Below are 17554 nucleotides of genomic sequence, written 5' to 3'. Positions count from 1 at the left end.
CTCCCTGTGCCTATCCTGTGCCACTCACCTCTCTCCCTCTCAGTGCTTGTCCTGTGCCACTCACCTCTCTCTCTCCCTCCCTGTGCCTATCCTGTGCCACTCACCTCTCTCCCTCCCTCCCTGTGCCTATCCTGTGCCACTCACCTCTCTCCCTCCCTGTGCCTATCCTGTGCCACTCACCTCTCTCCCTCCCTGTGCCACTCACCTCTCTCCCTCCCTGTGCCTATCCTGTGCCACTCACTTCTCTCCCTCCCTGTGCCACTCACCTCTCTCCCTCTCTCCCTCCCTGTGCCTATCCTGTGCCACTCACCTCTCTCCCTCTCAGTGCTTGTCCTGTGCCACTCACCTCTCTCCCTCCCTGTGCCTATCCTGTGCCACTCACCTCTCTCCCTCCCTGTGCCTATCCTGTGCCACTCACCTCTCTCCCTCCCCTTGCTTTTCTTGTGCAGCTCACCTCTCTGCCTCCCTCCCCGTGCTTGTCCTATGACCCTCACCTCTCTCCCTCTGTCTCTGTGCTTATCTGGTGCCACTCACCTCTCTTTCTCCTTTCCCATGCTTGTCCCGTGCCACTTTCCCTCCCTCCCCATGCTTGTCCCATGTCGCTCACCTCCCTCTCTTCCCTGGGGGGAGATTGAGAAATAAGGGTCCTATTTCACCGGACGATTATCGTTTGCATAATCGTTAACGATAAACGATCGCTATTACGAAAGACCTGAAATCGTTCGCCCATTTACATGGAAAGATAATCGTTACTTATAATCTTTCTTGTGGTCGTCTTGTCTTCGCGATTGCGTTCGTCACTACTGCGAACGACCGAACGACTACTTATTCAATGCGACCGATTTGCGAACGAGCAACGATAAAAATAGGTCCAGGTCTTATTAAACGATTTACGATTTCTCGTTCGGTCGTTAGTCGTCTCAAACAAACGATTATCGTCAGGTGGAATAGGGCCCTAAGACATCCTCTAAAAATAAGACAGAGTGCCTCTTTGGGGACAAAAATTAATATAAAGCACTGTCTTATTTTCGGGGAAAAACTGTATAGTCATCACATATAAAAGGCACACTTTTATAACCTTGTTTTGTTCCGTTTTGTATTTTTTAGGTTGTTCTTTTACTGTTAGTTGCTGTTGATGGATCTTCTATTATCTAAATCAGTGTTGTCTAGTTGTTTCAAAACCACAAATACCAGCATGCCTGAATGGGATGGGAACCACCAGCCAATATTATATAACTTATAACAATGGGGATTCTAACATTATTGAAAACCCTTTGTTCCTCTTTGGTCATGGCCTATGAGGGTGACTGAGGCCCAATAACATGGTGATATTGGCAGCTGTTATGGGGTGGGGTATATTAGGCAGCAAGTGACCAGTCAGAACGGCAGGTCTTGTGCAATGTTCCCAGTATGTAGTGGGTAGGACATTACCTGTAAAAACTGCTCCAAGGAAGGAGAACCAGGGATGGGGTCATGGGAACCAAGGCTCATTGATATACATGGAGAGCGGAAGCCATTGCCTATAGTCCCATCACACAGAAGAGCAGAAAAAGTCACTGACCAGGTATCACTGCTTGTCTACAGGTCTGGGAGAGCGTGTCTCCTCTGAAATTTGTTGAAGTCAGTATCAATCAGACAGCCGACATTGATATGTTCTTTGTGTCTGGACTGCACAACGATGGAGAGAGGAATGCCTTTGATGGACCAGGTCGTGTACTAGGCCATGCCTTCATGCCCCCATTCACCAAGTCTAAGAAAGCCATCGATGGAGACCTGCATCTCGATAATGATGAGAAGTGGTCAATTAATGAAAAGAAAGGTGAATCTATCTATCTCCAATCTATCTCCATACTTTATCTATCTATGGGGTTGTAGCAGTTTGGGATGTTAGCTCAGGTAAAGACACTCTAAACGCAGGTTTCTTGTCACCCAGACGTGTCAGACGCTTTATTTCCAAAGCATAGAAGCTCCACAAACAAAATACAGCTTTCTCCAGCAGAAATAAGTCTTTCAAACGGCATAAATGAAAGTTTACAGAAAATCATACAGTCCTGTACAGTATCCTGGAGCACAGTCACAGCAGATACAGGGTTATCTCTCACCCATCTGTAACTCAGCAGTCTCTCCTGGTATACAGCGCAAGTATTAGCAGCAAAACAGTACCCACACCATGCTGCTTCCAAGTCCAACTCCCATCAGACTAGCTAGGGTTTTAATCCACCTGCACCTGTGTGGAGATCCGCCTCCAGGTTAACCTCTTAGTAGCCGGAGAGGAATATAACTGCCTTGCCAGATTAACCCATTCAACCTGCTACACATCCCTCCCCCCGGCTCCAGGCTGTAGGTCTGGACACTTCCTCCTAGCAGGCAATGGACCCTTGAGAGGGCATGCGCATTCTGATGATTCCTCCCAGATCTGTGCTCTACTTTAAATTTATATTCCTGCAGAGCTAAGAACCACCTGGTCACTCTAGAATTACGGTCCTTATTCTGAGCCATCCAAGTTAGGGGTGCATGGTCTGAAACCAACCTGAATGGTCTACCAACCAAATAGTACCTGAGGACATCTAATGCCCATTTTATGGCAAGGCATTCCTTTTCCACAATGGAATAATTTTTCTCTGCTGATGACAGTTTTCTGCTGAGGTACATTAAAGGATGCTCTTCCCCATCTACCATCTGTGCCAACACGGCACCTAATCCTACCTCTGATGCATCTGTCTGTACAATAAACTCTTTCTTAAAGTCAGGGGCTATGAGTACCGGCTGTTCACACAACACTGACTTTAACTTAGTGAAGGTTTTTTCTAAGTCAGGAGTCCAGCGAATGGTATTAAGCTTAGACCCTTTTGTTAGGTCAATAAGTGGGGCTGCAAGTGTGGCAAAATTTGGCACAAACCTTCTATAGTATCCCACAATACCTAAAAATGTCCTGACTTGTTTTTTAGTAGTGAAACGGGGCCAATTTTGTATTGCCTCAATTTTATTTACTTGGGGCTTTATAACACCTCTGCCAACAATATAGCCAAGATATTTGGCTTCCTCTAAGCCTATGGCACATTTTTCAGGATTGGCAGTGAATCCAGCCTTTCTGAGGGAGCTAACCACATTCTGAACCTTGCCTAAGTGACTGTCCCAATCTGAACTGTAGACTACAATATCATCTAGATATGCAGCAGTATATTTTTTATGAGGCCTCAAGACCTTGTCCATAGCCCGTTGGAATGTGGCTGGGGCCCCCTGTAGCCAAAAAGGCATGGTAACATACTGGAACAAACCCTCAGGGGTAGAGAAGGCAGTCTTTTCTTTGGATTCCTCAGACAGAGGAATTTGCCAGTAACCTTTAGTGAGGTCTAAAGTTGTAATATACCTTGCTGGCCCAAGACTTTCTATCAATTCGTCAGCCCTTGGCATGGGATAGGCATCAAATTCAGAGACCTCATTTAGCTTCCTAAAGTCACTGCAGAATCTCCAAGAGCCATTGGGTTTGGGTACTAGAACAATGGGACTGGACCACCCACTAGAGGATTGCTCAATGACCCCAAGCTCAAGCATTTTTCTTACTTCCCCTGTAACATCCTGTCGTCTGGCTTTAGGGATTCTATAAGGGCGTACATTCACTTTAACATGGGGATCTGTCTGGATTTCATGTTTTATCACATCTGTCCTTCCTGGTATTTCTGTAAAGAAATCCCTGTTTCTCTGGAGGAACTCTTTTATCTCTTGTTGTTGGGATGGGGACAGAGTTTCAGCCACCTTTACTTTATTTATCTCACTAGGACCTTCTTTTCTAGTGACTACCTCTGCAGGCAATGACTCCCTCTCTTTCCAAGGCTTGATGAGATTTACATGGTAAATCTGGTATTGTTTTCTTTTACTTGGCTGAAACACTTTATAGTTTACTGGACCCACTTTCTCCACAACTTCAAAGGGTCCCTGCCATTTAGCCAATAACTTGCTTTCTACCGTTGGTATGAGCACCAGGACCCGATCACCAGGGTTAAACTCTCTGACCTTGGCTGGTTGGTTGTATACCCTACACTGGGCTTCCTGTGCCTGCAGCAGGTGTTGTTTGACCACTGGCATTACAGCCTCCATTCTTTTCTGCATCTGGCTCACATGTTCCACCACACTTTTGTAAGGACTAACCTCTTGTTCCCAAGCTTCCTTGACTATATCAAGCAGTCCACGGGGATGACGACCGTAAACCAATTCAAACGGTGAAAAGCCCGTGGAGGCTTGTGGGACTTCACGAATGGCAAAACGTAAATACGGTAACAGCATATCCCAATCACGGCCATCCTTACTCACAACCTTTTTCAGCATGTTTTTTACGGTCTTGTTAAACCTTTCAACAAGGCCATCTGTTTGAGGATGGTAGACAGAAGTACGCAAATGTTTAATGTGGAATAGTTTGCACAATTCTTTCATTATTTTCGACATGAAGGGTGTACCCTGGTCTGTAAGAATCTCTTGTGGCAGACCCACTCTAGTGAACAGCTCTCTGGAAATTACTTTAGAAGAGGTATTTCTCAAGGGTATAGCCTCAGGGTAACGGGTGGCATAGTCTAAGATGACCAGGATATATTGATAACCTCTGGCTGATTTGACTAGAGGGCCCACAATGTCCATCGCTATACGCTCAAAAGGGGACTTCAATAATTGGGAGTGGAACTAAGGGGCTGTGGAAATGGGGCATTGGAGCATTTATCTGACATATAGGGCAGGAATTACAAAATTCTCTTACTTCATTATATACACCGGCCCAATAAAATCGCTGCAATATGCGCTCCAGTGCTTTTTCAACCCCTAAGTGACCTCCTAACAGATGCATGTGAGCCAGTTCAAGGACCTTGCGCCTATATTGTTGAGGCACGACTAACTGCTCAATAACCTCATCATTTGACTTATTCACTCTATACAGTAGGTCATTAATCAACACAAAATATGGGTAACACAAATTTGCCTCAGAATCCTGGGGCACACCATTCAAGATTTTTATATTTTCAAATACCTTTTTAAGGCTAGGGTCTCTCAACTGAGCAGTCCCAAAATTAGTCCTTGGAATTCCCAAGTCATGTATGTCCTGCTCAGAGAGAGAGTCTTCAGGCTCATCACCCGCTAAGACACAAAATGGAAAAGGAATATTTTTACCATCATCAGAATTATCATCATTACTGTGAACAGATAAATCTTCCTTACATGAAGCCTGGACTGTGTCTACAGACCTCAATGTTTTTTCCCAGAGTTGCCAGAACAGGGGAAAGTCACAGCCCAGAATCAGGTCATGTACAAGCCCAGAAACAACCCCCACTTGGCAGGTCACAGTTCCCATGGACGTTTCCACTGTAACCTGAGCACAAGGGTATTCCTTGGTGTCCCCGTGCACACACTGCACTGACATTTTACTCTCAGCGTGCACCAGTGTATATGGGAACTTGGCCTGTAGTAGAGTGACCATGCTGCCTGTGTCCAAGAGGGCTAGCACTCGCAGGCCACCGATCCAGACTTCACAACTGTGCCGAGAGTCTTTCATCACGGCACTGGCAGAGTTTACAGCATGCACTAACATAGACTGGCGCCTGATGACATTGCAGTCCATGGGCTCCTCAGGCGTTGGGCACCGAGCCGCAATGTGACCAACCTCATGACATCTCCAGCAACGAAGCTTAGGGGGGTGGTTAGATGATATGACCCTGAGCAGAGGGCCAACATTGGATGGAAAAACCTGTGGAGCAGTAAACCTTGGACTTTTGCAGCTCTCCACAGCATCCCTTGGTCCCCAGCATATCCGGGAATTTTTCTGAGGTGGTGGAACCCCAGAATATTTTATAGTACGGCTTTCTGTTACAGAATGTCTTTCCAGAGCGCACATCATTTGCTCAGTATTCTGGGAATCGCTCTGCATTACCCAGTGTTGCAAGTCTCTGGAGAGGGCACAAAACAGGTGTTATGTGACCACGCGGTCAACCACATCCCGTGCAGAGAGTCTTTCTGGCTCAAGCCATTTATGAATCAAATTCATCAGATCATGCACTTGAGACCTCGGGGGTTTTCTGACATCATACTGCCACTGATGTACTCGCTGAGCACGGACAGCCAAGGTGACCCCCAGCCGTGTATCTCCCTTTTAAGCAGAGCATAACTTTTTGCAGATTCTGTTGACAAATCACAGTAAGCTTTTAGTGGTTCACCTGTTAAGAATGGAGCCAGAACCTCAGCCCATTGTGACTCAGGCAGATGTTCCCTTTCTGCAGTTCGCTCAAACAAAGCAAGGTAAGCCTCAACATCCTCTCCTTCCACCATCCGTTGCATTGCCCTTTGCACCAACTTTTTGGCGTTGTCCTTGGCAACAGTTAGAGGAGAGGTCTGAGGGACAGGTCCAGTCACTTTCAATGCTGCCAGTTGTTTCAGGAGTAGGTTATTGGTTTGTTGCTGAGCCTGCATGGCCTCAGCATGAGCCTGCTGCTGCTGTAGGTTAGCTTGCACAAGCTTCTGGACTAGCTGCTCTGTGGATTTCTCTGCCGCCAGATTAACAGCTTACACCCAGGACATACACTGCTTGCTGGACAGACACTGCTTGCTGGACAGACACTGCTTGCTGGACAGACACTGCTTGCTGGACAGACACTGCTTGCTGGACAGACACTGCTTGCTGGCTTTTAAAGCTGTGGTTCCTCTTAGCAGCTGAGAAGTAGCACAGATAATGCCCACAGCATACCTCCACCATATGTAACAGTTTGGGGTGTGAGCTCAGGTAAAGAGACACTCTAAACGCAGGTTTCTTGTCACCCAGACGTGTCAGACGCTTTATTTCCAAAGCATAGAAGCTCCACAAACAAAATACAGCTTTCTCCAGCAGAAATAAGTCTTTCAAACGGCATAAATGAGAGTTTACAGAAAATTATACAGTCCTGTACAGTATCCTGGAGCACAGTCACAGCAGATACAGGGTTATCGCTCACCCATCTGTAACTCAGCAGTTTCTCCTGGTATACAGCTCCAGTATTAGCAGCAGAACAGTACCCACACCAAGCTGCTTCCAAGTCCAACTCCCATCAGACTAGCTAGGGTTTTAATCCACCTGCACCTGTGTGGAGATCAGCCTCCAGGTTAACCTCTTAGTAGCCGGAGAGGAATATACCTGCCTTGCCAGATTAACCCATTCAACCTGCTACAGGTGCATCAAAAGGAGCTTAGATACACATGACATAGAAATAGGTTGACCATTGTACAAATCACGAGTCAGACCGCACATAGAATACTGGGTTTAGCTTTGGGTACCAATGTACAAGAAAGATATAATGGAGCTGGAGATGGTTCAAAGAGTAAATACATGGAGCGGGAGGACTACAGTACCCAGAAGGATGATCACAATTAGGTTATTTATCTCAGTAAAAAGATATATATAACCTAATAACATATAAAGACCTAATAACTATTTGTAGATATATCAGGGGGTAGTAAAGAGATCTCTTCCATGATCTATTTATACCCAGGACTATATCTATAACAAGGGGACATCTTTTAAGACTTTCAACACCAGCACAGATGGGGATTCTTTACGGTAAGAGCAGCGAGACTATAGAACTCAGAGAAAGTGGCCATGGTCAACTTACTACCAGAGTTCAGAATGGGCCTGGTTACATTTCTGGAGTGTAATAATATTACAGATTATAGTAACTAGATACTGGAGAAGGGTTGTTGGTCCAAGGATTTATTTTGACCACTGACAGTATCGGGTTATGTTCACACATTATTTTTGCCAGGCTGTAATAGTAGAATAGTAAGGCCATTGCCATTGTATCAGTAGATCATTTACACATTCATTTCTATGCTTTTTTTAGGCGTGAACCTTCTTCAGGCGGCTGCCCATGAGCTTGGACATGCCTTGGGGCTAGATCACTCCACCATTCCTGGAGCTCTGATGGCTCCCACCTACAAAGGCTACAATCCTTCCTTCAAGCTTCACCAAGATGATATAAATGCCATCCAAGCTTTATATGGAAAGCCTGCACCCAAGAATGGCACAAGTCCATCTACTGCTCCACCAGGTGCTGGGTCTAAAGCTGTGACCCCCAGTGCAGAGAAGAAGAACGTGACTTCTGCCAAAGCAACCGAAGATGAGAGAAACCCTAAAAAGCAGTCTATAGTCAAGTTATGTAGTGAAGACCTGATCGACACCTTCGTAGCTACTAAGGATGGTTCAATTTACTTATTCAAAGGTAACTTTCCTCAAAGAGTAGTATTTCCCTTCTACATTGCTACAGTACTACATTACTATCTCTGAAGTAGTTGAAGTTCATGGCTTGTGGACTATGGACTCCTTTTGAATTCAGGTTATTTTTTTTTTAGTTAATATTGCATTATACTTATGTTGTAAAAAACACAAAAAGTTTCTTATAGGTCTTTATTAAAATTTATGCTTAGTTTCTCTTTCATGCCCTCATTCTAATATAGCACAGTCCCCTTTATCTTGTTCTTAGTGAAATCCATCCAAACAGCTGCCTGACAGCTCACTTCTCTCCTGAACAGCTGATTTACACAATTCACACAACGTATTTTTTATAACAAGAACGGTCATTGTTTGCAATTGAAACAATGTCCGTTCTTGTAATAAAAAACAACGACCATTGTTCAACACTGCCATGGAAATAATTGACATGTTAATTATTTCTGGCCATTGTGCATTGAAATCAATGCAACAACAGCCGTTGTTTGACACTTGCGGCCATTGTTCATGCAGTGTGTGTGAACATAGCCTTAGAACCAAATGGAATCTCAACTTTATTTTGGTCATAAATCAACATAGGAAAAGGTTCAGATAAAACTTTTATATTTTATACTTTTATGCTTTTTTTTCTTGTAATAATGCTTAGCCCCAAAACAATAGTGGGCCCGTCCAATGTGGCTCTTTATAATTTATAGGTGAATATTACTGGGATCTTAGCCATGGAAAACTCCCAATGACCCCCAAGAAGAAATACCCACAACTGATCTCCTCAAAGTGGAAAGAGCTTCCGGCATCAATCGATGCAGCAATTCGAATGCAAAACTCGGCAGCAGATCAAGACGGGAAAATCTTTTTTTTCAAGGTATTTTAAGAATTTTCTGGTATTCTGCAACAACTTCAATCTCTAGTTAGGTTATAGTAAGATAGAGGTTTATCTAAGATAAGTTATAGTCAGCACTTTACTTGCAATCTATAAAAACATCCAAGGTAGATACAAAACAATGAATATTGCATGAATCTGACGTGTTTCTGGGTTTTGGGTTTTCTTGGGACAATGACGTCATCTTCGGGAGGCCGGCCGGACCGCTCCTCCCTCGTGCCGGCCCCCCTCCGGCGCGTCATCAGCTGCTCAGCCGCGATTGAATGAGCATAGTTATGATGACGTTGATGACGCGCCAGAGGGGGGCTGGCACGAGGGAGGGTGGAGTGGTCCAGCCAGCCTCCTGAAGACGACGTCATTGTCCCAAGATGGCTGCCGGGGTCCACAGTATTCCGGTGAGTATAATGCACCACACTTCTGGTGGTGGGGAGAACACAAGGAAGGGGAGCATTCTCTTAAATAACACATATTACAAAGTTGTATAACTGTTATTTAGTGAATAAATGTCAAGCACCGCACTTCCCCTTTAAGCGACAGGCAGGTGGAGCCAAGCCAAAGCAGCACACCTCCTCCCTGCCACCCCCTTTTCTGCCCTGCATGATTTCAATCAGTGATATCAACCTTGGGGAACAAATGCAAGTGTAAGGGTATATTCACACGGGCGGGCTCGCAGCGAGACCCCAGCAAGTATGTAGTTTATGGGAACTGACAGGACCTGCCGGGCTCGCAGCGAGAATCTCGCTGCGAGCCCGCCCGTGTGAATATACCCTAACAGGGAGTTAAAGGGAACCAATCAGCCTAATTGGGCTGGCATGGTTCCCTGGAGCACAGTATAAAGCTCCTGCAGCAGCCAGTGGCACGTCATGTCATGTCACTTCTTTCGGCGGATAGCGGAATACGCCGGCCCATAGAATGGTGTCTATGGTGCCGGCAGAAAGGCGCGCGTCCGTGCGCCCGGACAGACAGTTGAATTCCGTGAACATTATCCGAGAGAATTCCTCAGTATGAACCCACCCTTATACAGCAGAAAAGTTTTATTACCTGGGTTCGCATCAGGCAGAGGCGGGGAGGTAGTCATCTGAGTGGCTCACTGCCCGTGTCTAGTCACCACTCTCTGAATTAGTTCAGCTAATAATCTTTAGTTTATTGAATGGTAAACTCTTTCTGCATCAAAATGATGTCTTTGCCAATATGAAAAGTATGTATAGATCATAGTTAAAATAAATGGGAACATACAGAGGTATAACCTCTGGACCCCAGTGAACAATCTGTAATAAGGCCTCATGTCTACCCTTTGTCACTTATAATACTGGTGGCTTGGGGCCCTCCCGGGAATAAGGGCCCTGATGTAACTGCAACCCGTGCACCCTATAGTTATGGCCTTAGGAACCTAGGAGGTCAAATGTTACAATGTAAACAGGTATAAGTGTAACCCATAAGTATTTATTACAGTAATACCTCGGTTCCCGAATACCTCAGTGTTTGAACAATTCGGTTTTCAAACTTATTTCCCCCTGATGTTTTGTTCTGTACTCGAACATTGTTGGATATCAGAACAAAATCAGGGGAGATATCTATTCTATTCTTCAGCTGACAGTTATTGAGGTGTTCGGGACACCAAGGTAATAGGAGCTGGGATTCCTCTCATTATGACAGGAGTCCCCGCCTCTTTACAGACTGTTCCCGAGAGAAGCAGGAGCAGCGCGGCAAGTTTAAACAGCCACCCGCTCCTGCCTTTCTCTCTCTGCTGTGAGTACACCCGTAAAGAAGCGGGTTCTCGAACTACTCAGTTATGGAACCAATTATGTTTGAGAATGAAGGTACCACTGTACTATCAGTTGTATCTACACATTGTTTCCATTGTGGCTTTTGACTTCCCCTGATCCCAGGTATGTTTTTTTAGATTGTTTATACTTTTTTCTTTCCAGCATCATTTTGTAGACTTCAAGACAAAGAGACAGCAGCAGCTGAGAGTGACACAGCTACTGTACACTCTTTAGCATTAGCATTAGTCTCGGAGATGAGCTCAGCACCTATGACCTTTAACCTCATCCGATATAGGGATCTCCGCACTGTGGAGCTCCCTGTTCATTCCCATTCTATCTACCGCAGAACATCATAGTCTATACGGACTTTATTTGACGACACTTTGTTACGCGTCCTGTTTACCAATTTACAGATAAAAAGGGAATTCATCCTCTGAACCCAGATAACAGGGGCACAGCCTTGAGCCTACAGAACAACGTCCAGAGCTGACCAGTCCAGTCTAGTCCAGTCCAGTCCATGTTTGCTCAGCCAGTGAGTTACCATATATCTGGGAAATAATTAACCATCCAAATAAATGTGTCTGCATTTATAGTTTATATAGATTCATGCTCTCCATTCAAACCCGACCAAAGACACAGTGAAAAATGATTACAAATATAACATAATCTACAACCAAACTCTATCCAAAATCTACAGCCTATTGGTCAATTACAATGTTTTTCCATAGTAGATTGGCACAGTATATAGTATATATACAGAATGTAAGGAGCCCCAATGACACACCTGGATTATCTTGCAGGCAGAGATGAATGAATAACATGTGGCCCTGAACCTCCATCATTGTCAGATGCGAATCATATGTAGCCAACAAATGGTGGGGCTTAGGGTCGCAGAAAAGATGGGCTCAGGCAACACATGAGCAGTTGCTTGTACATCAGCGGATTCTCAAACCTGTTACAATGAGAAATTTTTGCCTATTCAGCCATTTTTCCGGTTTCTTGCCATTGGTGCTGCCGGCTGTCAATTCTACGCTAGGGACTGATTCATAGATACGGCTTAGGATGTGGAGGAGAGGCCCATTTCCTTAATGTACATATATGTGACAAAGCAGAAGGTCCTGGTGAACCCCTTTAATGATCCTACTTCTCATAGAGAATTATGGGCAGATAGACATTTTATACTCTACATGACATGACGGATCATCCAAAGCCCCAACACATCTAATAATTATATAGGCAGGGGTGTAGCAAGAATTTATGGGGCCCCATAGCAAAAAAATTTATGGGGCCCCCATCCCCTATGCACAACACAAAGCACTGCATATATATATATCGGTGATGTGGCCAAAAATAAAATGTTTGTGGACAGAGGCAGAATCCTGTCTGCAGCTACAAGAGTGACTGGCAGAGCAGAGAGCCAATGGCTGCTTGCTCTGTCAGTCCACTGTATTTAACTATAAGGGCCTATTAGGTGCCCTCGTGGTTCAAGGTGCAGGAGAGGACTACCTTCTGCTTAACCCCTTATGTACTGCAGTGTGTAAGTGACCCAAAGTTCACTCACATGCTGCAGCACAAAAACAGGTTAAAAGCAGAAGACAATGAGCTCTCTGCTTCACTGCTCATGCACTGATAACCCCTGACCTCGAAGCTTGCAGCAGGAAAACAGAGATTGGGGTTATCGGAGCAGTGAACCAGAGATCTCCTTGTCTTCTGCTTTTTAACCCTTTTTTGAGCAGCATGTAAGTGAACTTTGGGCCACTTACACATACTGCAGTACATAAGGGGTAAGGCAGTCTTCCCTCTGCATCCTTGGGCCCCATAGCAGCTGCCTGGCCTGCCTCTATGGTAGCTATGCCACTGCCTATAGGAATCATTGCTGTAACTTCTGGGTTGAGAGTTTTATTACAATTTTTATGTTTTTTTTCCCCACAGGGAAATCAGTACTGGAAATATGACAATGATAAAATAGAAGCTGGCTATCCTAAGCTGATAAAAGAAGGATTCCCGGGTGTTCCTAACAGTGTTGATGCGGCATTCAGCCAGCCTGCCATTGTAGCGAAGGGAAACAAAGTAATTCGAGAGGAGAGGATTTTCTTTATTAAAGGTGAGAATGTATTGTATTGCAACACAGGAAACATGTCGGAGGTTCTGTATGCCCTTGCCTCCGCAGCCTGTTTTGGCCTTAATGACCAGGCTCATTTTTCAAAATCTGACATGTCTCACTTTATGCGCTTATAGCTCAGTGATGCTTTAACGTATGCTAGACTGTTTTTTCGTCACATATGACACTTTATATTAGTAGCAAAATTGGTCACTACTGTGTGTATTTTTTGTGAAAAACATCAAAATATCATGAAAAATGTGAAAATTTAGCATTTTATGAACTTCTGAAATTCTCTGCTTCTAAAAAAGGAAGTCATAGCACATAAATTAGTTGCTAAATCACATTACCAATATGTCCTCTTTATTCTGGCATAATTTGGGAAACATATTTTACTTTTTTGGGTGTTATGGGGCTTAGAAATTTATTAGCAAATTATCACATTTTGTGAAAATAACCCAAACTGATTTTTTTTAGGGACCAGTTCTTTTTTTAAATGGATTTAGAAGGCTTGTATACTGAAAACCCCCATAAGTGACCCCATTTTGGAAACTAGACACCTTAAAGAATTAATCTAGGGGTATAATGAGCATTTTAACCTGACAGGGGCTGGAGGAAAGTATTCACAATTAGGCCATAAAAAAACCGAAAATTTAAATTTTCAAATAATATATAGGTTTAGATTAAAGTTTCTCATTTTCAAAAGGGACATGAGAAAAAAAGCATGCCAAAATTTGTAACGCAGGTTCTCCTGAATAAAACGGTACCTCATATGTGGGCATAAACCACTGCATGGGCACACAGCCGGGCTCAGAAGGAAAGGAGCGCCAATTAGCTTTTTCAATGCAGATTTTGCTGAAGAAGTTTCTGAGCGCCAGGTGCATTTGCAGTGCCCCTGTAGTGCCAGCGGAGTAAAATCTTGCCATAAGTCACCCCATTTTGGAAAGTGTACCCCTCAAAGAATTCATCTTGGGGTAGGATGAGCATTTTGACCGCACAGGTGTTAGAGGAAAGTATTCAAAAGTAGACAGTAAAAATGAAAAACTCGAATTTTTCCAATAATATGTTCCTTTAGTTTGAAATTTCTCAATTTCACGAGGAACAAGAGAAAAAAAATACCCCTAAATTTGTAACGCAGGTTCTCCTGAGTAAAAAAGTACCTCATATGTCAGTATAAACCACTGTATGGGCACACAGCAGGGCTCAGAAGGGAAGGAGCGCCAATTAGCTTTTTCAATGCAGATTTTGCTGAAGAAGTTTCTGAGCGCCAGGTGCGTTTGCAGAGCCCCTGTAGTGCCAGCGGAGTAAAATCTCGCCATAAGTCACCCCATTTTGGAAAGTGCACCCCTCAAAGAATTCATCTTGCTGTGTGGTGAGCATTTTGACCCCACAGGTATTAGAGGAAAGTATTCAAAAGTAGACAGTAAAAATGAAAAACTTGAATTTTTCCAATAATATGTTGGTTTAGTTTGAAATTTCTAAATTTCACAAGGAACAGATGAAAAAATGTACCCCAAAATTTGTAACGCAGGTTCTCCTGAGTACAACGGTACTCCATATGTGGGCATAAACCATTGTATGGGCACACAGCTGGGCTCAGAAGGGAAGGAGCGCCAATTAGCATTTTCCGTGCAGATTTTTCTGAAGAAGTTTCTGAGCACCAGGTGCGTTTGCAGAGCCCCTGTAGTGTCAGCAGAATAGATTCCCCCCAAAAGTCACCCCATTTCGGAAAGTACACCCCTCAAAGAATTCGTCTTGGGGTAGGATGAGCATTTTGGCCCCACAGGTATTAGAGGAAAGTATTCAAAATTGGCCAGTAAAAATGAAAAACTTGAATTTTTCCAATAATATGTTGGTTTAGTTTGAAATTTCTAAATTTCACAAGGAACAGATGAAAAAATGTACCCCAAAATCTGTAACACAGGTTCTCCTGAGTACAACGGTACCCCATATGTGGGCATAAACCACTGTATGGGCACACAGCAGGGCTCAGAAGGGAAGGAGTGCCAATTTGCTGGAGCAAAACCGCAGCTAGTAATGGTTATTAGAATAGCGCAGTTACTAAAATAAAATAAAAAAAATTAGATTACAGGTAATGTGGGGTGGTTCCGGGGAGGGGGGGGGGCGGATCGCATGGGGAGCGGGGGGGCGGATCGCATGGGGAGGGGGGGGCGGATCGCATGGGGAGGGGGGGGGCGGATCGCATGGGGGGGGGGGCGGATCGCATGGGGGGGGCGGATCGCATGGGGAGGGGGGGGGGCGGATCGCATGGGGAGGGGGGGGGCGGATCGCATGGGGGGGGGGGGGCGGATCGCATGGGGAGGGGGGGGGGCCAGATCGCAAGCGGAGGGAGCAGGATCGAGGCGGAGAGGGAGTTGGAGAGGGAGCTGGAGTGGGGCGGGGGGAGGGAAGGATAGAGGCTGGGGGAGGACATCAGCAGAGGTGGCAGGAGGAGGCAATGTCCGTAGCCTCCTCATGCTGCCCTGATCAGCCGGAGGCATCAGATCTCCCCATAGACGCAGCGGTCGCAACGACCGCGGCGTCTATGGGGTTAACTGCCCGGGAGGAGCACGGCTCCCCTCCGGGCAGTGGCAGCGGTAGGAGACTGTGTTACACAGCCTCCTCCTGCTGCCCGATCTCAGATAGGGAGAGCGGGGGAGGCAGAAAAGGCATGACGTCCAGGGACGTCATGATGCGGTCTGGCACTGCTTTTCATGACGTCCCTGGACGTCATATTGGGGGAAGGGGGTATGTAATATAAGACCTGTGGGTGTCTGCTCCACTTGCACTGAAGTGTGCTCTGGAGTACTGTAGATTTATATACTAAATTATAAAAAAATAGTAATTTTGATGTCTGGCCACTGCTGGCGAGTGCCCACAGCTCTCTGTATTCAGTGCTGCCCTGACTGTTCTTCAAAGCGAATCTTTACTGCCCGGCACCCACCTCAAATCATGTCCGATCCCGGGCTTAGTCTTTCTCCTGGGGCCGATACAATGGTTAAAAACAAGTTTTATTCCAGAAGTGGGGAGGAGTCAGTGGGGCAGGGCCTAGAGCATCCGTGCCCCTAGCTGCAGCACCTCACTCCCCGCCTCTCTTCTTTCTCGGCACGCCCCTGGGCTGGATGGAGGCGAGAGGTGCAGCAGGGGGGTGCCCCATGGATTCCCTGCCCCATCACGCCAACAGATTAAAACTTGTTTTTCAACAGAATACTGGCCCCAGGAGGAAGCCTGACCCCAAGACTTGACATGGCATGGACTGGCGGTTCCGGGTGGGTGGTGTCCTCTACAGATTCACTTTAAGCTATGACTGACAGACTGACAGTTGTAGCAGTCTCCTAATTGGATGTTAGTACTACCACTCAGAGCTTAGGGGTGGGACCAGGGAAGCTCTTAATACAGAGAGCTCTAGACCCCTTCTGGATACCTGCCATAGTGGCGTCTGGGACATCAAAAGACATGGAAAAAGTTCAAAGTATCATTGCACTCCTTTTTCCTGAAATCTGTATAAAAACTGCTGATAGATTCTCTTTAAAGAGAACTTGTCATTAGTTTCATGCTGCCTGAACGACGAGTCGTCTGGATCATCCCTGGTGACTCCTCACTGCAGTACTGGCCTTGATTCACGGATCTCTCCTTATACCCAAACAGGGTATAAATCTATCAAGGCTGGTGGAGTGGGGAGAGGCTACCATGGCCCGCCCCAATGACTTTTGGTTCAGGCCTTAAGGACCCCTTAACTTTTTGACTTTGATGTAGTTACTTTTGCAACCAAGGCACTCTGGGTAACTCTGTAATGTAGCAATGTGGAGAATATTGTGAATTCATAAAACAAAAGATTTTTTTAAGTCCTCATCACTGCATGACTGTAATTCATCTCTTAACATCACCTTTATTCTATTTTTTACAGGTAAAAAATTCTATTTGTATGATCCAGTTGCTGGCAATAGCTCAAGCCCACAAACACTGCAAGACGACTGGGTTGGAGTGAAGCTTCCCATCACTGCTGCTCTCAGCTGGAAGAATGAGATGTACCTTATCGGCAAAAAGAAGTTCCAGAAAATTCTTCTACTCACTTACTCCCAGAATCGGGTCTACGGCAACATTCACCAGGCCAAAGATCTAGATCAGCTGATTGCATGCCAAACTACGAAATAAGCCAGGCAGATGTGATATAATGTTCATGTTCTACTAATATTCATTATTGCTGATTTGTATAATACAATCTTTATAACAGCAATGAGAGTAAAATACAATGTAAAAAATATTTTTTAAAACGTTTCCAGTTATTTGTTGAACTTTTTGCCTGTGTCTATATCTAAAATGCAAAAGGATATCACTAGCCAGGAGCAAGCTCGCAGGATGTTCCTCTATCAAATAGTGCATCCGACTATGTGCAAAAACGCATCTAAGATTGGGTCATGTGAATAAGCACCATAAAGTGTAAAGTATAAAACTCGGACCTTTATTATAATAAAAACAACGCGTTTCGGCGTATTCTCTGTATTTCCTGTATTCTCTATGAAGCCTTCATCAGGTAAAATCAGGATAGAGGATAACAAGGTGATTGATGAGGG

At 45.0% G+C, this 17554-nt stretch overlaps 1 protein-coding gene across 1 annotated transcript in view; it reads left to right on the top strand.

The window, feature by feature from the left end:
• LOC138770449 (matrix metalloproteinase-18-like) overlaps positions 1–17135 on the top strand; it is a 30506-nt gene extending 13371 nt beyond the window's left edge. Inside the window, exons 7-11 of the mRNA XM_069949551.1 lie at positions 1585–1819; positions 7848–8225; positions 8929–9095; positions 12812–12983; positions 16888–17135. Of these exons, the coding sequence (XP_069805652.1) occupies positions 1585–1819; positions 7848–8225; positions 8929–9095; positions 12812–12983; positions 16888–17135 (1200 nt within the window). The remainder of the gene's footprint in view (positions 1–1584; positions 1820–7847; positions 8226–8928; positions 9096–12811; positions 12984–16887) is intronic.
• Positions 17136–17554: the final 419 nt, after the last annotated feature.

The sequence above is a fragment of the Dendropsophus ebraccatus genome, chromosome 13 (assembly GCF_027789765.1).
Source record: "Dendropsophus ebraccatus isolate aDenEbr1 chromosome 13, aDenEbr1.pat, whole genome shotgun sequence".
Classification (NCBI taxonomy): domain Eukaryota; kingdom Metazoa; phylum Chordata; class Amphibia; order Anura; family Hylidae; genus Dendropsophus; species Dendropsophus ebraccatus.
The sequence above is the reverse complement of the archived record's forward strand: the minus strand, read 5'-3'. Positions and strand labels throughout refer to the sequence as shown.